The 26645-nt window shown below is 42.4% G+C and overlaps 1 protein-coding gene across 4 annotated transcripts in view; it reads right to left on the minus strand.

Moving 5' to 3' along the window:
* ryr2a (ryanodine receptor 2a (cardiac)) overlaps positions 1-26645 on the minus strand; it is a 587454-nt gene that overhangs the window by 344373 nt on the left and 216436 nt on the right. For all 4 annotated transcript variants that reach the window (XM_052011297.1, XM_052011295.1, XM_052011296.1 and 1 more), the window contains exons 11-15: positions 22722-22886; positions 22045-22166; positions 16816-16999; positions 16419-16554; positions 10823-10918 (exon numbers count right to left, since the gene is read on the minus strand). In XM_052011297.1, coding sequence (XP_051867257.1) covers positions 10823-10918; positions 16419-16554; positions 16816-16999; positions 22045-22166; positions 22722-22886 — 703 coding nt within the window. The remainder of the gene's footprint in view (positions 1-10822; positions 10919-16418; positions 16555-16815; positions 17000-22044; positions 22167-22721; positions 22887-26645) is intronic.

Here is a 26645-nt window from a genome sequence, read left to right on the forward strand (position 1 = left end):
TCCGGTACCATCCCCATGGACAACGAGGATTCAAAGATCCTAACCAACAGTTCAGCAATCTCCTCCCTCGCCTCACGAAGCAGCCTGGGGAATATTCCGTCAGGCCCTGGGGACTTATCTGTCCTAATATTTTCTATCAACTCCAACACATCCTCTCTTAATATCTACATACTCTAGAACATTTACCCTCACCAACAGTGTCCTCAGCATCCTCAAGACCCCTCTCCTTGGTGAATACTGAAGAGAAGTATTCATTGAGAACCTCACTCATTTCCACAGCTTCCAGGCACATCCTCCCACCTTTGTCTTTAATCAGACCTACCCTTACCCTAGCCATCCTTCTGCTCTTCACGTACGAGAAAAAAGCCTTGGGATTCTCCTTAACCCTGCTCGCCAAAGTCTTTTCATGTCCCCTTCTCACTTTCCTCAGCCCTTTCTTGAGTTCCTTCCTTGCAACTCTATATTCCTCATGAGCCCTGTCTGATCCTTGCTGCTTACACCTTATGTATGCTGCCCTCTTCTTCCTAACTAGTCGTTCCACCTCTCTCATCACCCACAGTTCCTTCACCCTACCATTCCTTCTCTGCCTCACCGGGACAAACTTATCCCTAACATCCTGCAAGAGATCCCTGAACATCAACCACATCTTCATAGTACATTTCCCTTCAAAAATGTCACCCCAATTTACAATCCCAAGTTCTCACCTTATAGCCTCGTAATTCGCCCTTCCCCAAGTAAATATCTTCCCATCCTCTTTTCTCCTATCCCTGTCCATGACAATTCTAAAGGTTATGGAGCAATGGCCACTGTCCCTCAAATGCTCATCCACCGATAAATCTGTCACCTGTCCCGGGTCATTACCTAAAATTAGATCTAATATGGCATTCCCTCTAGTCGACCTGTCAACATACTGTGTCAGGAATCCGTCCTGGACACACCTAACAAACGGCGCCCCGTCTAAACCCTTGGCACTAAGTAGGTGCCAATCAATATTTGGAAAGTTGAAGTCTCCCATTATAATAACCCTGTTATTTTTGCATCTTTCCAAAAACTGCCTCCCAATCTGCTCCTCAGTATCCCTACTGCTACCGGGGGGTAACCGCCCCTTTCTTGTTCCTAACTTCCACCCATATTGACTCAAGAGAGGATCCTTCTACATTATCTACCCTTTCTGCAGCTGTAACAGTGTCCCTGACCAGTATCGCCATCCCTCCTCCTCTTCTCCCCCCCTCCCTATCCCTTTTAAAACATTGAAAACCAGGAATATTCAATATCCATTCCTGCCCTGATGTTAGCCATGTCTCTGTAATAGCCACAATATCATAGTCCCATGTACTAATCCAAGCTCTCAGTTCATCTCCTTTATTCCTGATGTTTCTCGCATTTAAGTAAATGCACTTTAGCCCATCCACTTTACTACTTTTATAACCTGTACTCTGCTTCTCCTTCCTAAAGCCTCTCTACCTGTCACGTCTGACTTTTCCCCATCCCCTTCTTCCTCTGACCTACTCCTCCAGTTCCCTTCCCCCTTGCAATCTAGTTTAAACCCTCCTGAACCACCCTAGCAAACCTGGCCGCAAGGATATTGGCCCCCCTCAGGTTCGGGTGTAACCTGTCCTCTCTGTACAGGTCCCACCTTCCCCAGAAGAGATCCCAATGATCCAAAAATCTAAAACCCTCCTTCCTGCACCAACTTCTCAGCCACGCATTTATCTGCCATCTCCTCCTATTCCTACCTTCACTATCGCGTTGCACTGGCAGCAATCCCGAGATCGCTACCCTCAAGGTCCTGTCCTTCAGCCTTCTGCCTAGCTCGCTAAACTCACTTTTCAGGACCTTATCCCTCTTCCCACCCATGTCATTGGTACCAACATGAACCACAAGTTCTGGCTGTTCTCCCTCCCGCTCTAGAATCCTGTGGACCCAATCAGTGACATCCCGGACCCTGGGATCTGGGAGGCAACATACCATCCGGGATTCATGCTCCCTGTCACAGAACCTCCTATCTGTTTCCCTGACTATCGAGTCCCCTATCACTACTGCCTTCCTCTTCTCCTCCCTTCCCTTCTGAGCAGCAGGACCGGTCCCAGTGCCACAGACCTGGCTACTGCTGCAAGGCCCTGGCAGGTCATCTCCCTCAACAGCCTCCAAAGCGGAAAACCTGTTACTGAGGGGAACAGCCTCCGGGATCCTCTGCTCTGTCTGCCTGTTCGTTTTCTTTTTCCTTTTCCCTTCCCTGACAGTCACCATTCTATCTATTTCCTGGACTCCAGTAGTATCCTGGAGTCCAGTGGACTCCTGACACTATAGGTACTTCTCACAGCAATTCTTTAAAAATAATTCATGAAAGGAAGCTCAGTCGTTTACTGTTAGCAAACAAGACTTCATGCTCCATCAATTCTTAGATCCTTTGGAGAACAGTTTATTAACTAAAACATGTTTGATCTCTTGCCTATACTTACTTCACCAGTCACTAAATGTATACATTATATCACTCATGGTTCATGCTGGCCCACTCAAGTACCTCATTATACAGGCAGTTTGTGTTGATAATAATCAGACATTTGGGGCATAACATAATACATACTTCCTATTGTAGGTATCCATTACTATCCTTATTAATGTGGAAAGGCTGCTGCTCTGTGATACATGACCATTTGATTACTAAGAAACAAAGGTGGATTCCCTAAAGATAAGCTATTATCACTGACCTTGACAAACTTTACATTCACACTTTCCCATTGTACTCAAGACCTGTTCTGCATAAAATCACTTCGCCCCTTTGGAAAGTAATATTCTCCCAAACCATAAAGCCCAAACATAAAATGTAACATAACTGCATAAACAAGAACAATGGCATACAACAATTTACTTTGTGTGACTCCTTGAAAGAAAAGTAACCTCATGGATGCCTAAGGAGCAAAGTGCTCAGGAAGCTTAAAAAGATTGAGATATCAGTAGGAGCATTCAAATGCTTTGGCACAAAGATACAGTAAGTTTGACAGGATAATGGAAGAAGATGAAAGAAGGGATGGCATGTAAATTTGAAATTTTAGGCTGTGTTGCGCCAGCAGCTAATACAGGTTGTGATGATGAGAATGTAGATGGGAATTAGTGTCAGATAGGAAATGTGCAGCAGAGGTGTCAAGGAGCTGAATTTTATAGGAGGTGAAAGATGAATGGCAAAGATTAGAAAATTTATCACAGACAAGACACTGGTGGTCCCTGCCAGAATCTTACCCATTAGCTTTTATACTTTGGATTCGTTGCAGGCTACCTTTGGGACAATCAAGTCTATGAGTCAAATAGATGCCAGTTAAGTGCAAAAGTGACGGATGTGCCAGGAAGCAAACTCATCTGCTTCTCCATTAACTCTCAACAGTTTCACGAGAGAGCTCTATGCATGTCGAAAGTCATAACTATATATGTTAAGTCCAAAAGCCCAATATGGTCCCTCAACAAAAATAACTTTCCATACACTTAATTACTTTATGCATTCACTGAAGAGACTCTGCAGAATCTACCCAATGTGGAAATTCAAGATAGACCAGAAACAAGTGTTCACGTGATTTATATCAATTTATATTAATTGCGTTCAGGTCGTGTATCAACTAAAAGCAGAGTCAAGTCCATTGATATGGAAACCAGTTCGTAGGTATATTCAATGGGTACATGGCATTGAATGTGTCTGCATAGGGGCTGTAATCAAATTATGTGAAAACCAAAAAAAGGTGCAGTTGCTGGAAATCTAAAATAAAAACAGAAAATGCTGGAAATACTCAGGTGACCTTGGTTTGCATGTTCTCCCTGTGACTGTGGAGGTTCTTCCCCCATCCCAAAGGCGTGCGGGAAGATGTCTTCAACCTGAAACCTTAACTCTGTTTCTCTTCCCACAGAGGTGGCCTGATCTATTGAGTATTTCCAGCATTTTCTGATTTTATATAAGTAAACAATGTTGGCTCTAGTATTCAGTCGTTCCCCACTCAGATACAGTATATGAAATTAACATTGAGTCTCAGCAACATTGGACCATTAAAGGCAAGCTCCAGAATGCTTCCAATATGATTAAGATAACTTCCTGGAACCAATCGTTTGATATCTCTGCACATTTTTATAAAAATGTCTGAGAAGCTTAATGCGTGGTGCTTTTGTACTTGAAAATGTCAAGGAAATGAACCTGTAAAACAGGACTGACAAATTACCAAGCACAGGAAGAATCAGATCCAGAGTTGTACTAAAATTCAACTGAAATTCCAACAAAAACCTTTTCTGCTCTATTAAGACATTCTTGAAACATCAGGGATGTAAGCAGAAATGTAAGAAGCTGCAGAGTGCAGTGAACTCAACCCAGTACATCATGGGCACATCCCTCCCCACAATTGGTGGTACCTACATGAGGCACTGCCTCAAGAAAGCAACATCAATCACCAAAGATCCCCACCATCCAGGCCATGCCACCTTCTTGCAGCTACCATTGGCAAGAGGTACAGAAGCCTGAAGTCCCACACCACCAGGTTCAAGAACAACTACTTCCCTTCAATAATTCGGCTCTTGAACCAACAATCCTAATCACTACCTCAGCCTAGCAACACTATGACTGCTTTGCACTACAATGGGCTTCAATTTTTTTTGTTCTTGTGTTCTTTCTTCTAAAAATTGAGCATAATTTATCTCTTGTGAATGTTGTGTATCTGATGCTGTGTGCGTCTGATGCTGCTGCAAGTTTGTCTTTGCACCTGTGCATACATGTACTTGTGCAAGTGACAATAAACTCAACTTTGAATTTGATTTTGAATTCACTGAGGACCCGCATCTGTAGTCCCTCTACTAGAGAATATCAATCCACTGTGCAATCAAAAGCCAAAAAAATTGCAGATTCTGGAAATCTGAAATAACAAAAGAAAATGAAGGAATCAATCAACAGGTCAGGAAGCATCTGTGGTGAAAGAAATAGAGTTAACGTCTCAGATGATGATGTATAACCTGTTTCACTCTCCTCAGATGCATTCTCTTGTTTTCATTTCAACTTAAGCAGTTGTGGGTGCTGTGGACCCAAGACGACTGAATATTGGACTACAACTGCCCATGATCATTTCTTTGTCAGTCATGATACCAATTGGAAAGAAAACCTTCCTTCCACCAATCTGGCTCAGATTGAAATCATCTCAACAGAGAGAAGAATAGAACCATAGAAAACTACAGCACAGAAAACAAGCCATTCAGCCCTTCTAGTCTGTGCCGAAACATTATTCTGCTAGTCCCATCTACCTGCCCCCAGCCCATACCCCTCAAGACCTCTCTGAAGCAAACCACAAGTTGGTGGAGGAACACAGCAGGCCAGTCAGCATCAGTGGAGGGAAATAGACTGTCGACCTTTCAGGCCAGGGCCCCTCATCTGAATTGAGAGAGAGGAGAGAGGGATGCCCAGTTATAGTCAAGCGGGGGTAGGGGGTGGTTGGGGAAAGGGGATGGGGTATTCAGAGCCAGAAGTAATAGACAGGTGAGTGAATTAGACAAAAGGCAGGGTGGAGACAACAATGTGGGATAATGAAGTGATAACTGTAGAAGCCAGAAGATAATCAAGTGTGGAATGTAAATAGTGAAGGGCTGCAGAGGTGGGGGGAGAAAACAAATGCAGAGGGTAGAGGAGGGGGGTGGCTGGGATGGAATGGACAGAAGAATCTACTACATCAACAGTCACCTGCCTCCTTGGCCCTGACATATTGGATGTGTACTGCAAAATTATGGCATCATTGCCTTAATGCTCGGACAGTGACTAAAGCAATACCCAACCAATCATTATGTTAGTCCGAAACAGTGGCAGGTTTGTTCTGAGGAAACGAGATTACAGCAATTAACAGTCTCAATTCAACATACAAACATTTTTGCTGCGTGGAAGCCTCAGGAAATGTAAAAAAATACTGGCGATAGAATTCTCGCCCAAGATGTGGTTTCTCCCTTTATACTCACATTCCTCACTTCTTGGTCAATTATTAACAACTTCCCAAAACGTGTCCAGTGTTGGCACACCAGCTGAAGCTAGCAGTGAACCACCTTGACATTTCACGGTGCTTGCAAGTTCACCTGTGAGCCACACGCAAAAAAGTGCATCCCACCGCAGTTTGCTGGTCGAGGGACACCACTTCAAATACTGAGCATGCAGTTTGAGGGTACAGCATTAGGTGGGTAAACTGAAGACTATTGATTCATTTGCTGAACCCCAATTTTGAACACCAATCAGTGGTGCTCACTAAGAGTGTGCTCCACCTATTTGTGAATGTAGGAAATAGGAGCAGGAGTTGGCAGCACAGTGGAACAGCAGTTAACACTGCTGACTCATAGCTTCAGAGACCTAGGTTCAATCCTAACCACGGGTGCTGTCTGTTTGCATGTCCTCCCTGTGACCACATAAGTTTCCCTCAGGTGCTCTGGTTTCCTCCCACACCCCAAATACATGCTGGTTGGTAGATGCACTGACTGCTGTAAATTGTCCCTAGCATAGGGAGGCCGGTAGGAGAATTGGGTTGGGGGATGGAGTTGATGGGGATGCCAAAGGGAAAGAAAAAGTGGAATGAGTGTGAATCAGAATCAGAATCAGGTTTATTATGTTGTGAAATTTGTTGTTTTGTGGCAGCAGTACAGTGCAAGACATAAAGACATAAAAATTACTATAAGTTACATAAGTAAATAAATAGTGCAAAAGAGGAATAACAAGGTGGTGTTCATGGATTCAAGGACCTTTCTGATGGTCTGATAGCAGAGGGGAAGAAGCTATTCCTGAAACGTTGAGTGTGGGTCTTCAGGCTCCTATGCCTCCTCCCCGATAGTAGTAACAAGAAGAGGGCATGTCCCGGATGGTGAGGGTCCTTAATGGTGGATGCCGCCTTCTTGAGGCACTGCCTTTTGAAGACGTCCTTGATGGCGGGGAGGGTTGTGCCGTGATGGAGCTGGATAAGTCTGCAACCTTCTGCAGTCTCTTGCGATCCTGCACGCTGGAGCCGCCATACCAGGCAGTGATGCAACCAGGCAGAATGCTCTCCACTGTACATCTATAGAAATTTGCAAGACAAACCAAATCTCCTCAAACTCCTAATGAAGTAGAGCCGCTGGTGTGCCTTCTTTGTGATTGCATCAATGTGTTGGACCCAGGATAGATCCTCTGAGATGTTGACGCCCAGGAACTTGAAGCTGCTCACCCTTTCCACCACTGACCCCTCAATGAAGACTGGTGTGTGTTCTCCTGACTTCCCCTTCCTGAAGTCCACAATCAATTCCTTGGTCTTGCTGATGTTAAGTGCGAGGTTGTTGTTGCAACACCACTGAATCAGCCGATCTATCTCACTCCTGTATGTCTCCTCATCGCCATCTGAGATTCTGCCAACAACAGTGGTGTCATTGGCAAATTTATAGATGATGTTTGAGCTGTGCCTAGCCACACAGTCATGAATGTAGAGAGAGTAGAGCAGTGGGCTAAGCATACATCCTTGAGGTGTGCCTGTGTTGATTGTCTGCGAGGAGGAGAAGTTACAACCAATCCGCACTGACTGTAGTCTCCCGATAAGGAAGTCGAGGATCCAGTTGCAGGTGGAGGTACAGAGGCCTAGGTTTTGAAGCTTGTTGATCAGTACTGAGGGAATGATGGTGTTGAATACCGAGCTAGAATTGATAAACAGCAGCCTGACATATGTTTTGCTGTTGCCTAGGTGCTCCAAAACCAAGTGGAGAGTCAGTGAGATTGTATTTGCTGTAGACCTGTTGTGGCAGTAAGCGAATTGCAGCGGGTCCAGATCCTTGCTCAGGCAGGAGTTAATTCTAGCCATGACCAAACTCTCAAAGCACTTCATCACAGTGGATGTGAGTGCGACTGGGTCATTGAGGCAGCTCACCCTGCTTTTCTTGCGCACTGGTATGATTGATGCCCTTTTGAAGCAAGTGGGAACCTCCAACTGCAGCAGTTGAGAGGTTGAAGATGTCCTTGAACACTCCAGCCAATTGGTCGGCACAGATTTTCAGTACCCTGCCAGGTACACCGTCGGGGCCTGATGCCTTGTGAGGGTTCACCCTCTTGAAGGATGTTTTGACGTCAGCCTCCAAGACAGAGGTCACAGGGTCGCTGGATGGTGTGGGGATTTGCACAGGTGTAGTGTTATTCTCCCTTTCAAAGTGTGCATAAAAGGCATTGAGCTCATCGGGGAGTGAAGCATCACTGCCATTTACGCTGTTAGGTTTCGCCTAATAGGAAGCAATGGCATGCAAACACTGCCACAGCTGTTGTTCATCTGATTGTGTCTCTGACTTCACATGGAGTTGCCTTTTTGCTCTCACGATGGCCTTCCCTAGGTTGTACCTGGACTTCTTGTAGGGTTCTGGATCGACGGTCTTGAACACCGCAGATCTAGCCCTTCGGCAGACTGCGAATCTCCTGGTTCATCCAGGGCTTCTGGTTTGGGAAAACTCGGAATGTTCTCAATGGCACATACTCATCCACGCAAGTCTTGATGAAGTCGGTGACAGCCGTGGCATATTAATTCAGATCTGAAGATGAATCCCTGAATATGGTCCAGTCCGCCGATTCAAAGCAGTGCCGTAAACACTCCTCCACCTCCCTTGACCATACCTTCGTGGCCCTCACCACTGGTGCTGTGGTCCTCAGTCTCTGCCTATATGTCAGGAGTAGAAGTACAGCCAGATGATCGGACTTGCCAAAGTACGGGCATAGGATGATACGGTAAGTATTCTTGATGGTGGCGTGGCAGCGATCGAGTGTGTTGGCTCCTCTGGTTCCACAGGTGACGTGTTGGTGGTAGTTCGTCAGAGACTTCTTCAAGCTGGCCTGGTTGAAGTCCCCCATGATGGTCAGGAGCACTGTGTCTGGAGTGCTGGGGTGAACTATGTCTCTGTGAAGCAGAGTACACAACAGTCCCTGATGTCCCTCTGGTACTGCAGTCTTGCTCTGAGGTCTTCAGTTTTATTTTCCAGAGACTTACTTTAGCCAGGAGGATGCTACAGAGGAGGGCCTTAGGACCCTGCGTTTCAGTTTTACCTGCAGCCCTGTTTTCTGAAACAATGGAGACGTTCCTTGAAGTTCCATCTGCTGCACTCACTCTCTGGGTGGTCTGGAGTCCCGAGTCTGTCAGTTCTTAAGATCGCTGGTTTCTTTAAACAACTTGAAATAATGTTGTTTACTGAATCTCTGTGGCTGCAGATTCCAACTGTAGTAGTTGTAATTGGGAGTATTTTACAATGATGGGTGCTTGTAAGAATGGGTGCTTCAAAGTCAGAATGGACACGGTGGGCAGAACACCTGTTTCCACGCTGTACGACTCTCCAACTTTCTGTAACATGGTCCCTCAAACCTACTTCACCATTCAACATGAAGGCTGATCCCACCCTTGGTCTCAGCTTCACTTTCCTGCCTATTTTCTATAACCCTAAGATTTTAGACTGGAATCAAAATTTCAGCTTTGGTGAAACTTAATGAGGGAAGAATTCCAAAGATTCACAACTCTTCTGGAGAAAATAATTCCTTTGTCTCTCTGTCTTAAACCCCCAACCCTGTCACTATGGTCCTAATTCGAGATTCTCCCACCAGAGGAAACAGCGTGCTTCCTGTCAAATCCCTTGGACTCTTATATGTTTCAATGAAATCACCTCATTCTTCTAAACTCCAGAGAGTATGGGACCAATCTGCATATTTTTCCCTTCATTTGCCACTTCATCCCTGGATTCAAATGAGTGAACCTTCTTTGAACCTTTCTCCAAGACAATTACATCCTTCCACAAATAAGGAGACAAAGCTGTATGCAGTACTCAGAAGTGTTCTGTGTCCTGTACAGTTGTAGCCAAATTCTACTACCTTTGTATTCCATTCCCCTTGTAATAAAGGCCAACATCCAATTTGCCTTTCTAAATTGCAGTTTATTCACCAACCAGATTACAGCCTCAAACTGAATACTGAGGCACTTTTCTGTTGGAACCAGAATTAACATAAGAGGCTGGCCATTTAAGGACTTAGATGAGAAACTTGGCCACTGGAATTCTCTATTCACGAGGGCTCAGTCACCAAGTATATTCAAGACAGGGATTGGTAGATTTTTGGATGTAAAAGGAATCAAGGGATATGGGATTAGTGCAAGAAAGTGAGGTAAAAGATCAGACAATCTTATTGAATGGTGAAGCAGGCACAAGGAGCTGAATGAACTTCTCCTTCATCTGTTTCTTACTTATAGGCACATCTGAAAATTCAGCAGGCACATTGGGATTTGTAGGGGTGACTATGTTGCTTGCACCCTCTGTTAGCTGCTGTCAGCTTGCATTTCAGGCAAGAAAGAAGCAGCTGGCAAATGAAAACTGCTCCAGTATCTTTTGGCAATTTATCAAGGCCAGTTTATCAAGAATAAATCATAATCCAAACCTCTAAACAGAATTCAGCCCAGAAAATAAGTTAAACAAAGTACTTTTACTATAATCATTCTACACTTATAAATTTAAATTCTATGTCACTAACTATTACTCTGTATTCTGTTATTGTTTTTACCCTGTACTACCTCAATGCACTATGTAATGAATTGATCTGTACAAACGATATGCAAGACAAGTTTTTCACTGTACCTTGGTACAAGTGACAATAATAAACCAACACCAAAACCAATAAAAAGTACTGAGTCAAATTATGCAATCTTTGAAAATGCCTACAATATTGCTTTGAGTAAATGCAACATATTAAAAATACACTTTGAATGTAAAACACACTTCTAAATGGTGAAATAATCTGATTATCTCCTTTCAAATAATGGTGAGATGGTGAAGATTTCATACACACCGGAAGAGGCTTCTAATCTCTCCAGTCTACTAATCAGCCAGTCCAAAGAACCGGAAAATTGGGCACAGTTTTTGCGATTTCCTCTGATTAGGGCAGCTAAAACCAAATGATAAACAATTAGTTACAACTTTATGCCCCTCAAACAGCTTTAATTGACTATTTTAAACATTTTTTTCCCATACACGTGTCACCTTAGCTCCCTTTCACAGCAGACTTTTGAAGACCAGCCTACAGAAAGAGAATTACACTAAGCAGCATTTCACATGCAATACTGAACTGATCTTAAAGAGAACAAAGATGGCTGTGACTTACAAATATAATAATCAGGCCAGAATACATGTTATTTCAGGGTGACATTATAATAAAATCTGACACATTAGAATCTCAGGTATATCTGCAATGTTCTGTGTTCCTGACCTAACATTAGACTCATATGCTTGTGACCCAGCTAAACCAAAATATAATGTGGACAAGAGTTCATCATTTACTGAAAAGTTCACTAAATGTGAACATGCATTTGTTAATAATTCCATTTCAATGAGCTGAAAAAGACTTGTAATAGTGTCAAAGCAATTTGAGTTGGAAAATATTATTTTTACCTGATCTGAGTCCACAAACTACTTGTAATGCTTCCTACAAACTTCTAAAAATAATAACCACTTACTGACAGCTGTGGAACCTCCTGGTGAATAACTTGGCTTGTGATCCTCCAGCACATAGGAAATCAATGTGATAATATTTATACAAATGTCAGATCTTTTGTAATGTATAATGATTACATTTGCTACTCATGTACCTCAGGATTGGAAGACAATTATCACAATGGCCCAAACATCCAATGAAAATGCTGACAGTTCTATGGGGAAGAACGACCATTTATCTCAGAAACTGAGCAGAAATCCCAAAGTTACATACAACTGGTTACCAGGCAGCTTTCAATTTCACTCTGATTGTCAGATTCCTCTCAGAATCCAGCATTGGAGTGTAACCTTCTGCCAATTTCTATCTGGCAATTCACATCTTACATGTAACAGAGTTAATTTATCTGTACTTAATTGTTTTCAGGTGCTTTCTAGTACTTTTGGTTTTATTTATTTTTGAAAATAATTTAATCATTTTAAAGAAGTTAATAGCTTTTTCTAATTTTAATAGGTTTCAAAGTTAAATGTTGCAAACATTCATAAACATTCAGTTTCACTGACTGTTGGCAAGTCAGGGGTGGGGCTGAAGTGGTGTCAAAGCAATTGTGAGAGTGGGTGTAATAAATTGAGGGCAAATTTAAGACCCTGAGGGAAACTATCGTTATCAATGCCCCCGGTGGGATCTATGCACATAAAATGAAAACAGCTTCTTACACAGGGCATGTTTTAACAGCTGAATTACAAGCATCGTTTTTACTTGCTGCTTAAATACACTGAATGATGCCGTGATGACAATTGGCAATGAAGCTGACGGGTTGACTAGGTTGTTCTCAAAATTAGTATTGATTGCGTTTCATGAGGTTTTAGGCTTTCACTCTGTGGAGCCACAGTGCAGCATGGTTTACTGAAACCAAGTGACTTTCATTGCTTTGCCTTTTTTGTTTGCAACGGTTGTGTTACAGCACAGTGAAGTCAAGATGCCCACAACTTGTACTTCAGAATCATTTAATAGTTCAGTCAAGTTATGGGCTCTACATCTATAAAGGAGGGACCACTTCTTCACTGAAAATTACATTGCAGAAGGAAGGAAGACCACTTTCCTGTGTAGGTCCTCAGAAATACTTCCTAGCTCCAGCCAAACCAGGAGATAAGACATGTGAGGAGTTCAACAGGCTGAGTGCCCCACTCCCAGTTTTATAGCTTAACAGTATGAGTTTAACAGCTGGAATCATCACCCATACAAAACTCTTGAGGTTTGTCACAGATTAGAAATGGATGGTTTAACACTGCAAATATGGTATAAGTTTGAAAGACGTATTACAGGATTGGTCAATTTGTGGAATCGAAGATGTACTAACTTGACGGATGATGCTAAGTGAGAAGAGACTGAATTTCAGGCAGACATTTGACTTGGACTGGTCCAATGGAACAGAATTCCACATGGGATAGCATCACTTCAGAGAATAATGGATAGCTTGATTCAAATTCTGCCAGGTGTCTTAGGCTTGCCAGATGATCTCTTGGCAAGATAGATCAAGAACACAAGCAGACTTTAAGTTTATGTCAACAATTCCAAGAAGCAAGAGTATAAATGAGAAAAAACAAGTGCACCTTTGCAGCCTCAGATGTAGTCTTTCTTGTTTATAAGATTGTGTTGAAGGACCTCATTCAGTTTACAATAAGGTCAAAGCAATGTTAGATGCATCTGGTCCAACCAGCTTTACAGATGTGAAGGCTGGCTCAGAGCTTCTCAACCACCATGGATTTTTCCTGCCACATTTAAGTGAAATGTTAGAACCTCTACATGAGCTGCTGAATCAAATGGCAACGTGGAAGTGGACAAGAAACAAGAAACAAGATTGCTAGAGTTGACGCAGATGCCACTCAGTTCACAGGTTTTTGTTCATTATGATCGAGAGAAGCTGCTGCTTCTGTATTGTACTGCATTACCTCACAGCATTAGTCTGGCTTTTTTCTCACTGTGTGGAGAATGGAGATGAGCAACCGACTTCAAGACCTGTTTATAAAGCACAACAGTGATACTAACAACTGGACAAAGGAGGGTTAGCTATCGCCCGTGGAGTGAAGAAATTCCACAAGTACTTGGATGGCCGGAAGGTTACCATTTTCATGGACCATAGGTGTCTGCAGGATTCTTTGATGAATGCAAGGTGGTACCTTGGATGGTCTCATCTAGAGCACAAGGATGGACATTAACATTGTATGCATACCACAACATTCTCTTGTACACAAGTAAACAGTACTGTCAAATGTGGATGCATTGTGTCCACGTGAGACACCAGCATTGAACCCAGCAGCTTATCACCATAATGAGGCATGGCCCCACCCTCCTACTGGTGCATGAACACATCCACTGTGGATGGGAAAGAGAAGGTGAAGATGACACAGTGGTACCATGTTACAGAAGAAGGTACAAGCCAAGGTTCCAGAATGGCGTGGTTCCATCACAAGGAAGAGCAGTTCCTCTGTAGACATTGCATGAAGAACACCCTTCATTTTTTTCATATCAAGCCAGTTGCCAGAAATTCTTTTCTCGGTGGTTTGGAATAGACAACCAGTTGGATGTCACTGTGAAGGAACGTCAACAGTGTCAATAACATTGTAAGAATCCATTAGCAGCTTTTCTCAGCCTCCAGCCCCAACCATGACTGAAGGTACATGGATTTTCGAAGACTGTTTAACAGAAAAAATAAGCTCTTTCATTGTGGTTGCATATTCCAAATGGATAGAAGCAGTCCCTATGAATACTTCCTCATTTTAAATGAGTATTTCACTCATATTTACAACATGTGGTTTTCCTGAGCTGTTTGTGATGGGAAATGGAAGCAAATTCACTGGTGCTGAATTTGCTGACTTCTTCAGGAGGAGTGGAGTCAGTCATGTGCAAAAACTCCACACCACCCAGCTTCAAACATTTGGCAGAAAGAACAACTGAAGTTGTGAAAGGTGGACAGAAAAAGCTGCCAGGAGGTGAAATGAAGAAAAAAAAAGTTGTATGTTTCTGATATACAACCACAGGCATCTTCCAAGTTATTGATGAGCAGACACATGTTGGGACACACCAACATTTGATGGTGCCTGACCTTGGTGATACTGGCAGAGGCAAAACAGAAGGAACAACATGATGCCAGAGCATGTGATCACCATTTCAAATCAGAAGTTTCCACACTTTTGAAAGTGACGTAATGAAGGAGCACACACCTCAAAATGAGATGTCACCATCTACCGGCAATGTTCCCATTAAATTCAACAACAAGCATTATTCAAAGCAAACAAGTAAACCATAAAATAGATTGATCTGTAATTTGGGAACTGTTGGCCTAACTGTTCCATTTTAACAGTGGATGGTGTTTTCGTTGTATGTATGTGTTTTTGTATTATTACCTTATGAATGTTTTCATCCAAATTAAAAGGGAAGACATGTGATAACATGAAAGTGGTTTTAGAACCAGCACAATGTTGTTGAGGTTATCAGTTAGAAGAGGGCATTAAAAAAAAATTCCTTCCATGGAGTGGCACATATTTTAGCTGCTAAATCAGGAGTGTTGTTTTCACTTGATGTTTGAACATTTTGAACAGTATCAATTTGATTACGGGTCTTGCTAGTGTTACGGACTCAGTGAAAGTCCCTTTAAGATAGAGAGTGTGTGTGTATGTGTGTGTGGGGCATGCTTACGTCAATAGAAGATAAAGGACGTAATGACGTTGTTGAAGAAGTCAGAAGAAGAAGGAGAGAGAGAGAGAAGGGAGAGAGACACCAGCCTGCTTGTTTTCTCTATCGATGGATGAGAAACAATAACTGTGTTTGCCACTGAAATCCATGTATGGAAGTTGGAAGTAATCCGGTGGAGTTCACTTTGTTGCTGACCTGTAGAAGGAAACAGGTATTTGTGTGTGGACGACCACGGTTCGGATGCTTTTCGGGGTGAGGAAGTCACTACCGAGTAAACACTGAAGTGTCGTTTGGGTTCCATCGTGGAACATTTGGATTTCGTATGTACTCTCTCTATGTTTTTCTACATCTACGTCTTATCTTCAGACAACGGTGGTTGTTGAAGAAGCCCTTGCTCATGTTTCACCTTATGGCTTGCGGAACTGAACTTTAAGAACCATTCCGGAACTGGGAGTTTTGGACTTTGTCACACACACACACGAAGAGTTTAGTTTTGGGGTTAACGTTCGAGGTTTAACATTTTTGAATTCTAACATACTAACATTTTTACTTTTATTTTACGTATTATCATAAGTAGTGATTAATAAAATAGTTTTTAACACTGAATCATGCTCAGTGTGTTTCTTTTGTTGCTGGTTTGTGACACTAGTTGTGGCCAAAAAGGCCAATACTGAACCTATCAGCTGGAAATTAGCTGACTTGCTGAATCCTTAGACAGCCTCCTGCTCCAGGGAACAGCAGTGCTCAGGGAGAAGATCCAGGCTATTGTGCTTCTGCCGTGTATTTCAAATCACAAACATTGCATCAATCAGCCTAGTACACTGAGCAAATGGACAATGGTTTGAATTGCAAGTGCACCTGGTTCTCAAATGCAGATCAATGGCCATCAAGTCAGATCTTTCCCAGCGCCACTGCCAGGGTCCATTTCAGCCCCATGGGTGATTGCCCCAACAGCAACTAGTTACATCACATTCTCCTTCAACAGCATGGCTAGTTCTATCCTGCGAGGGGAATTTACAGGATCTCACACCCCATGCAAAAATTGGTACTTTTCACTAATTGCCCAGCTGACACCTTTTTACAATATCCTTTAATGCCCAGAACAACCTTCAAAATGTCTTAAGACTTGCCTGAGAAAAAATCCTTCAGCTAGATTGTTATTGGGAAACACTGTCAATTACTGTGTTAAAATACCTGAGTGTGACCTGCTGTGAGAAATACGTCAATACAGATTAAGAAAAATACTGAGAACACATCTTACCTAGTAGCTCATACAATGAATTTAGAATTGCTCTCCAGGACTCTCCTGCTTCCTTCCCAGCTACATCAGTAAAATGGGCCGCGCTGCTATACACGTTAAGACGATCAATACACTCGAGGACAAGGTTAATCATTCCCTGAAAGTGAATGTATAAAGATAAATATGTGGATTCTCTTTCTTTATCTGCATCTGTTCGATTTGCTTGGCACTTATTTATTTCTCATGTGGCAGTATTAACAGCTGATTGACACTAGATAGGTTTTACAATCAAATGGAAGTGGGCTGCATTTTGTACATGCAATTTTTCAAGCAGAGTGCATTAGCATAACCATAAATTAAACAAATCAGCATAGAATGGTAATGAGAGTTTAAGTATCTCAAAGGGTTGGCTGTTTACTTCTTCCTGGAAGAGATTTTGTCTGTTCTTCAAGGCTCTCAGTCTGTTCTGTTTCTCTTCATGTTCCAGATGTTCATCGGGTGGCTGAAAGTAGCCAATCAGGTCCTGCAGACTCAAGCTGACTGATTCAATGGGTAAATCAACAGCTGCAGACTTCCCTTGTTTACTGAGAGCATCAAGGCCCCTGAAAATACAACAAATTCAATATCCAAGCAACAAGAGAAAGTATCTTAACTTCTTAATTAGCAGTTCTTTCCTCCATCCCCCTTTTGTTTGGGAACGTATCTGGCAACCCAGGACTCATGCCAGATAAATCTGGAATATACCCACTGGCACTCACATCTCCAGAAATCTGGCACAGGTGCCAACTGGGTCCCCTCACCAGCATGTTGGTCAAAAAAAAGGTAGCTTGCACTTATATAGCACCTTCCATATTCTCTTAAGGTTTATTCAAAATGTCTTTAAGCAAGTGTCGTGCAACAGCCAATTTTTGCACAGCAAGCACAGTAGTGTAGCGGTTAGCGTAACACTATTACAGCGCCAGTGACCTGGGTTCAATTCTCGCCGCTGTCCGTAAGGAGTTTGTACGTTCTCCCCATGTCTGCGTGGGTTTCTTCCGGGTGCTCCGGTTTCCTCCCACATTCCAAAAGACGCATGGGTTAGGAAGTTGTGGGCATGCTATGTTGGCACCGGAAGCATGGTGACACTTGCAGGCTGCCCCCAGAACACTTTATGTAAAAGATGCATTTCACTATGTGTTTTGATGTACATGTGACTAATAATGATATCTTAAAAAGCTCCCACATATCACAAATCAATAAGGACCAAACAATCCATTTGAACGATGTTGGCTGTGGGGTAAATGTTGGCCAGGATGCAAGGGATAAATCCCTACTTTTCTTCAAAAAAGTGGCACAGAATGCTCTATGTCAATCTGACAAGAGTAAAATCAGTTCAACAGGGAACCCTCAGTCCTCCACTGGAATGTCAATTTTCTGGAGGCTTGAATCTATAACCTTTGATAAGTTGGTGAAGTGGGCAAAGCAGCTATTGTTTATGTTTGATGGGTATGGAGCTCAAGTAATGTTCAAATGCTGAGAATGCATTATGTAGTAATTACCTTTTGAGCCTTTCTTTGAGACCTTACAATAAGAACATTTAAAAGACATTTCGACAGGTAAATGGATAGGAAAGGTTTAGAGGGATATGGGCCAAATGCAGGCAAATCAGACTAGCTTAGATGGGCATCATGGTCGGCATGGACAAGTTGGGCCGAAGGGCCTGTTTCCGTGCTGTTTTACTCTATGACTCTATGAGCTAAAGAGCATAGTGGACGCCAGGTCAATGAAAAGTTTCTTATTTATGTGCAAATCAGGCACAGAAAGCCTCAGCCCCAATGCCTGATAACACAGGATGCCTTTTCAACCGTGATCACGTTGAATGTCAGAGCTCGATGGGGCACATGGCTGCTGCTTCTGTTCTATCAGCCTGGAGCATCAGCAAGGCTTAATTGGCAGCACTCAGCACCCACTGTGGCTCAATAAGGCCCCCTTTGAAAAGTAATTCTGGGCATCACAGATATTCTCTTCCCTTTTGAACCTGATAATCTAGCAGAATATCATTGGTTTTAGGTAGAACTCAGTTCGTGCCAGTTCCCCAGATAAGCCCATCAGGTTATGGATGGGATGTAGTTTTAAAATCAGAATAATGTCTGAGAAATAAAGAATAAAATTACATTGTTAGAGTGGTGGAGTGGGTAAGGCAACCATTGTTCATCTTTGACAGGTATTAGCCCCAATAATGTTGTTTAAATGCCGAGAATGCATTCGGTAGAAATTATCTCATGAGATTTTAAGAGCTTTAATGGGTGTCAAGCCAATGCAAATCTTCTGCCTTTGTATAAGATGCATAAAAAGCCTCATCCCTCAGTGCCTGACAACACTGGATGCCTTTGCCTAACACACATCTATGCTTCAGGAGCCAAGCAACACATTAATCAGTCCAATAGCCCAGAAGTTTTCACAAGATCACAAGATCACAAGATAAGGGAGCAGAAGCAGGCCATTCGGCCCATCGAGTCTGCTCCAAGGAAAAGGGAAAAAGAAATGGGGTGGGAAAAAAAGAAGAGAGAGAAAAAAAAAATTCTAATCCCATTTGCCAGCCTTATCCCCATATCCCTTGATACCCTGACTATTTAGATATCTGTCTATCTCCTCCTTGAATACCCCCACTGATCTGGCCTCCACTGCTGTGCGTGGCAAGGAGTTCCACAATTTCACCACCCTCTGGGTAAAGAAACTTCTCCTCATCTCTGTCTTGAAACTGTACCCTCTAATTCTAAGATTGTGCCCTCTGGTCCTGGACACGCCCACCAAGGGAAACAGCCTAGCCACATCTACTCTATCCTTACCTGTCAACATTTTAAATGTCGCTACGAGGTCCCCTCTCATCCTTCTGTACTCCAGCGAGTACAGTCCAAGAGCCGACAAACGCTCATCATACTTAAGCCCTTTCATTCCTGGAATCATTCTCGTAAATCTCCTCTGAACCCTCTCCAACGTCAGCACATCCTTCCTAAGATGTGGGGCCCAAAACTGCGCACAGTATTCCAAATGAGGCCTCACTAGCGCCCCGTAGAGCCTCATCAACACTTCCTTACTTTTATACACTATACCTCTCGAGATGAATGCCAACATAGCATTCGCTTTCTTAACCACCGATCCAACCTGGTGGTTAACTTTTAAGGTATCTTGTATGAGTACCCCCAAGTCCCTTTGTACTACCGCACTATCAATCTTCTCTCCTTCTAGATAATAATCTACCCGCTTATTTCTACTTCCAAAGTGTACAACTGCACATTTCTCAACATTGAATCTCATCTGCCATTTCCTTGCCCATTCTCCTAAACTGTCTAGGTCCCTCTGCATTCTTTCTATTTCCTCTATGCTCCCTACTCCTCCACTTATCTTGGTGTCATCCGCAAACTTAGCCACACAACCATTTATTCCATCATCCAAATCATTGATGTACAAGGTAAAAAGGAGAGGCCCCAACACCGACCCCTGCGGCACACCACTAGTAACCGGTAACCAACCAGAACGAGATCCTTTTATTTCCACCCTTTGCTTCCTGCCAACCAGCCAATTTTCCACCCATTTTGCTACCCTGCCCATAATTCCATGACCTCTCATCTTATTAATCAGTCTCTTGTGAGGCACCTTATCGAAGGCCTTTTGAAAGTCTAAATACACAACGTCTACCGCCTCTCCCTTATCCACCCTACCTGTGATTTCTTCAAAAAACTCCAATAGGTTGGTCAGACAGGACCTCCCCTTCACAAAACCATGTTGACTAGGTCCTATCTTGCCTTGCGCCTCTAGGTATTCGGTAACCTCCTCCTTGAGGATAGACTCCAATAATTTTCCCACCACTGACGTCAGACTAATAGGTCTGTAATTGCCTTTGTGCTGCCTCCCACCTTTCTTATACAACGGAACTACATTCGCTACCCTCCAGTCCTCCGGAACCATGCCAGAATCTATCGATTCCTGAAAAATAATCGCCAATGCCTCCGCTATCTCCACAGCCACCTCCTTCAGAACCCGGGGATGCACCCCATCCGGTCCGGGAGACTTATCAGCCTTAAGCCCCTTTAGTTTTCCAAGCACCTTCTCCCTATTAATCTCAATTGAACTCAGCTCCAATTCGTGAGACTCCTGACTAACGGGCACATTGCTTATGTCCTCCACGGTGAAGACCGATGCAAAATATTCATTCAATTCCCTTGCCATCTCACTATCATCCATTATAATACCTCCTGCACCGTTATCAATTGGTCCTATGTCAACCCGTGTCTCTCTTTTATTCCTTATGTATTTAAAAAAACTCTTAGAATCCTCCCGAATGTTGTCCGCCAGCTTCCTTTCGTAACTCATCTTTGCTTTCCTAATGACCTTCTTAGTTTCTCTCTGCAGATTTTTTAAATCGTTCCAATCTTCTGTTTTCCCACTAATTTTTGCTACTTTGTACGCCGCCCCTTTTGCTTTTATTTTATCCTTCACCTCCCTCGTTATCCACATCTGTGCCTTTTTTCCATTCAAAACCTTCTTTTTTCTTGGAATATATCTATCCTGCATTGTCCTTATTTCCTGTAGAAATTTCTTCCATTTTTCCTCTGCCGTCCCTCCAGCTAACTTACTCCTCCAATCAATTTGGGCCAACTCATCTCTCATACCTTTGTAATTTCCCTTATTCCACTGAAATATCGATACACCAGTTATCAGCTTCTCCTTCTCAAACTTGAAACTAAACTCAATCATATTGTGATCACTTGTTCCCAGTGGTTCCTTTACCTTTAGTTCCCTAATCACCTCGGGTTCACTACACAGCACCCAATCCAAAACAGCCGATCCCCTGGTGGGCTCCTCAATAAGTTGCTCCAGAAAAAAATCCCTTAGACATTCCACAAACTCACTCTCCTGAGTACTACCGCCTTGCTGCATTTCCCAGTCCACCTTCATGTTAAAATCCCCCATAATTATCTTCACATTGTCACTCTGACACGCTTTTTCTATCTCAATCTGCAACTTATGGTCCACTTCCTGACTGCTGTTCGGGGGCCTATATATGACTGCTATTATTGTTCTTTTACCCTTGCTATTTCTCAGCTCCACCCATAAGGATTCCACCTCCTCTGACCCAATGTCCTTCCTTTCTATTGATTTTATATCGCTACTAACCATCATGGCCACACCTCCCCCTCTGCCTACCCTCCTATCCTTCCTATATACTGTATACCCCTTGACATTCAGTTCCCAATCACATCCATCATGAAGCCACATCTTCATGTAATTTGCTATCAGCCATTTTAATAGATGGAGCAAGTCATTTTAAATAAATAGATTAATGGTCACTTTTAAATCAAAGACAAACATCCATGCCAATGCATTAAACATCACCAAGAGTAATTCCTATGTACAGGAAAATCAGGCATGGTGTGTTTCACAAATGTTAATTTTCTTACTTGTGTGGAAAACTGAAGGAGAAACTCCTTCAAACTGATAATAAAATCATCAAGGAGCAGCCCCACATCCTGTACTGGCTCCATACCAAGCAGCAGGCGGTGATTTCAAAGTGACACAGAGAAATCCCTGAAGTTAAGAAACTCCGGGAACTCACCCTACATCTGCCAACTTTGGCTTAAGAACCAACTAGAACTCAAAAGCATACCTAATAAATCTGTTGAAGAGAAAGACAGTGCTGCGTATAACACGCGCAGTCCTCGATTCTTCATGCTGAGAGCGTGAGAGAGTTAATCCATCGTCCATATGACCTTCATGATGCATTATGGCCTGAAATAGTTAAAAACACAAGGCAACCATTATTTATGACTGTCAACTCTTCTTTTCAGTTCGTAATTTGGCTTTTCTACCTCAATAAAATTAAGCAAATAAACATTATCATAACATCAACAGGAGGGGCTCTCAGCTTTTAGTGTTCAAATTTAGCCCAGGTTGACAGGATGAGTGTCACCTCTGAAGGTCCTGCATAAAATGAATTCAGGCAATCTCACTCACATCCCACACAGGCACAGATCTCCAACTCAAAAGCACCATAAGTCAGGTACTAAATGTGACATTCACTGAGAAATGCCAGAGAATGGCTGTTGAGGGAAGTGGTATAACATCACACTCATAGAATAGAAGGTTTACTTCCAAGGGTGACTTGAGGCATATTGTGTGTGAAAGGACTCCATCCTGCCTTTACACATTCTAAACCAACACCAGGGGACTTCATACTCAAGCCAGAGAGCAGTCACCTCAATGACCATGATATTCATGAAGACAAACTCATGAACAATGTCAGTAACTCAGCCACGTCAGTAATGTCCAGGCCAAAAAACCTACTTTACGTTGAGCGGTTCCCATCCGAGCTGATTTGGCATCTACAGACTGATAGGTGAGCCATAGTCCAGTGTCTACATGCTGGATAAAGCACACAGAATCACCATATTTTATCTCTGGAGACCCCATGCCGTCCACTTCTTTTCTTATTCCTGCATCCAGTTTTTCCTGAAAATGAATCACATTGTTCTTAACCATTTCTTCAGTTAAAAAATAGATAATTGTCAAAAGTTATTGCAATGTCTCTAAAGTCAACAGAGTGAAATATCTTGGGAAAAAGACTGGAATTGACATAACTGCACCTACCAAAATATTTTAAACTCAATTCAGGGGCAATTAGGGATAAAACATTTCCAGCAAAGTCCACATCAAGAGAATAAATAAATTTATTAAGTCCATAAGCTACATCATTCTGCATATGATAAATATCAGTTACCTGCCCACACCTTAAGTTAAATAGACCTCTGTAGTTCACTATAACTTTTCTCCCCTTCCCCTTTGCAATAATAGAGTAACATTTGCAATTTTCAAATCTGAAGCGATTATCATGAGTCCAGAATCAAAGACAGGAATAATAATGAGGCTATTAACATTTACCATCATGGTGTAGGAAATCTGACAATTTTTTTTGGAGTTAAATTTAGAAATTTAATAGTTGTTGATTCAGGGAATGTGTACATCACTAGCAGCATTTATTGCCCATGACTAGTTGACATTGAATGGAGTGCTTTGTTAGCCCAGTCAATTTATGATGAGTCCAGAGTCATATACAGACCAGACCAGATAAGGAGAACAAATTTCTTTCCTTAATGACCATTAGTGAAACAGAAAGGATTCTTTATCAATCCGTTGGTTCCATGTTGCCATTACCAATATTAGCTTTGTATCACTGAATTTAAATTCCCTAACTGTCGCAGTAGGATTTGAACTCATGTTTCCAAAACAATAGGTTTGATTTCTGGATACAAATTTAACCACTACATTACTGTATTTCCTGTGTAGAGTCTAATAACGATCAGAAATTTAGAACATACAATATAGAACACTACAGCACAGTACAGACCCTTCGGCCCACAATGTTTTTAGTTCAAAGTTCCATGCTTTAAAAATAATGAACCTTATTTATTTTATTTTTAGAGCTTTGTATGAAATTTCGTGTACTGTATTAACCCTATGAGCATGACCCAATCTTTATTTCATTCTTCAATTTTTACAGTTAGTTCAAATTTATAGCTTACTTCCTGATTTGCCTACTTGTGAGAATACTTCAATAGCTTTATCCTGCCTGATGAAACCACCGTTGCTGAAAGCAAGAGATCCCCAACCTGCTCTAGCCCCACCAAACTTATTTCTTCCTACCTTGACTCCATGCTTTCTTTGCTAGTCCAGTCCCTTCCCACTTATATCCATGACATCTTTGATGCTCTTTGCCAATTGGACAATTTCCAATTCCCTGCTCCCAGTTGGCTCATCTTTAGCATCAATGGACAATCCCTCTGTACCTCCATCTCACACCAGCGTGGTCAAAGGGCCCTCCACTTCTTCCTTGAACAGCGGTCCAACCAGTTCTCCTCCACCGACACACTAATTCACCTGGCTGAATTTGTCCTCACGTTGATTAATTTTTCCTTCAACTCCACTCACTTTCCCCAGATCAAAGATGCAGCGATGAAAACCCAAATGGACCCCAACTACACTTGTCTTTTTGTGGGATAGGTGTAACAGTCTGTTTCAGTCTTATATAGGCCCACTCCCTCCACCACCCATTTTCCTGTACAATCATCACTGCAGTGATGCTGCTTCCTGCATTCATATAGAACTTGAAAATTTCAATGCTTCTGCTGCCAATTTCTACCTTGCTCTTACCTTCCCACAGTCCATCTCTGACTCTTCCCTTCCCTTCCCGGATTGTCCCATCTTCAGCAAGAAACGTCTATTGAAGGTCCATACACTCCCACAGCTATCTCAGCTGTACTTCCTCTACCCTGCCTCCTCTGACTCCATTCCATTCTCCCAGTTCCTCTGTTTCCATCATCATTGCTTTGACATCGAGACTTTCTACCCACGTGCCCCTGAAATGTCTTCCTTCTTCCTGAACCATGGCTTCCCCCTCCCATAGTTGATGGAACTATTTATTACATCTCATCAATTTCCTGCATCTCTAGCCTTACCCTATCGGAGATGTTTCCCTTTGAGCTATCCATCCCTCCGTCCATTTCCATGCAACTTAAAATTAACTTGTCCCAGTTCTGACAAAGATTCTTCAACTTAAATTGTGAATACTGTTCATCTTTCCACAGATGCTACCTAGCCTGCTGAGTGCTTCCAGCATTTTTATTTCCAATCCCCAAGAATTTGTGCCCAAGGTTATGAGAGTGACTAATCACAGAAAAGGGAACTCTATGCTGTAGTGATTGCTCAGATGTTATACACACATTTTTTCAACGTAGAAGGGGTGGTATCTCTACTGACTGCAAACTTCGGGCCAATGAATCAAAAATACTATGCAAACTTTAGACCCAATTGTCTGCAACTTAGGGTGTTTTGGCATGGTAGATGCTGATACATTGTTTCCCCTTGTTGGGGAATCGGAGTTGATTACTAGATGCGAGGTGAGAATGGATGCACTTGACTTCAAAAGAACATTTGACACTAAAGGACCCCTGGTAAACTGAAGTCAATGGACATCAAAGGGAAATAAACTCCAATGGTTGGAGTCAAACTTTGCACAAGGGAAGATGGTTGTGATTGCCAAAGGCCAATCAATATCATTGACTTGCCCATAGTTTAATTTAAACTGAGAAGTGCAGCTTGTTATATTTTTTTCTCCCCTGGGTTCAAGATAAGGGGTCACCATTCCAAGTAACAATATCTTCTCTCAGGGGGTCAGGAATCTTTGGAATCCTCTACCCCATACAGTTGTGCAGGTTGAATTATTGCATTTATTCAAGGCTGAGAGGGGCAGATAATTTTTGAATTACAAGGAAATTGAGAATTATGGGGAATAGGCAGAAAAGTAGCGTCCAGACCAAGATCAGGCCAGTCATGGTCATATGGAAAGGGAGAGCAGGCTCATGAGCTACTCTTGTTCCATTTCTTTTGTTTTTAATTTCCTAACCTATCTCTTGTAATGCTGTAGGGCAGAGAGCATCACTTCCTCTGCATCTGTTTATCACATCTCCCACCACTTTCTCCATTACATTTTTATTTACTGACCATGTATACAATTGTACAAAGTAATAATCATGCTGAGTAGTTCACATGATATTGTAAGTACAGTCAACTATTCGAACATCTATTGAATCCAGAAATGAAGACAACTTCCAGGGTATTGTTTTTTTTTCTGTTTCAACCCCTGTGAAGTTCAAAGATCACTGTTCTCTTTGCTTTGCTAGCATTAGTGTTATGACAGCTTCCTGAGCCCTGCACAATCCATTTAATTTAGCTTGAACATTGCCCACACAGAAATGAGAATGCTACAATAATATTAAGTTTTGACCAACAATTGCAAATGAGAAAATAACAGTCACAGCAAAATAAAATGGCTTTGATAATAATGTTAACTCAGCTTTATCCTCAAAATATATTTCAATAAAAAGCAATGAACAAATAGAGCAGTAATTAAAAACAACTGAGGCTATTGAACTACTTCAGAATGAAGTCCCAGTTTGATTCCCAAGTCCTAATGACTTAACTAATCACCATCACAGCAGTGCACTTGGTCTCAGTACATCTGCAGCAGGAAGGCAAAAGGCAGACAGGGCTCATGCAGCTCCTGACTAATCTCATAACTACTGTGTGCAAATGAACTGGTGCAGAGGTTGAGCCAAGAAGCAACCAGATTTTTCTCTGATCAAACAGCTGCACAACACTTGTTCTCTTAGCTATCGTGCTGATTGGATGATTGTGTGAGGTACTACACAGCAA

Source organism: Pristis pectinata, chromosome 3 (assembly GCF_009764475.1).
Source record: "Pristis pectinata isolate sPriPec2 chromosome 3, sPriPec2.1.pri, whole genome shotgun sequence".
NCBI lineage: Eukaryota > Metazoa > Chordata > Chondrichthyes > Rhinopristiformes > Pristidae > Pristis > Pristis pectinata.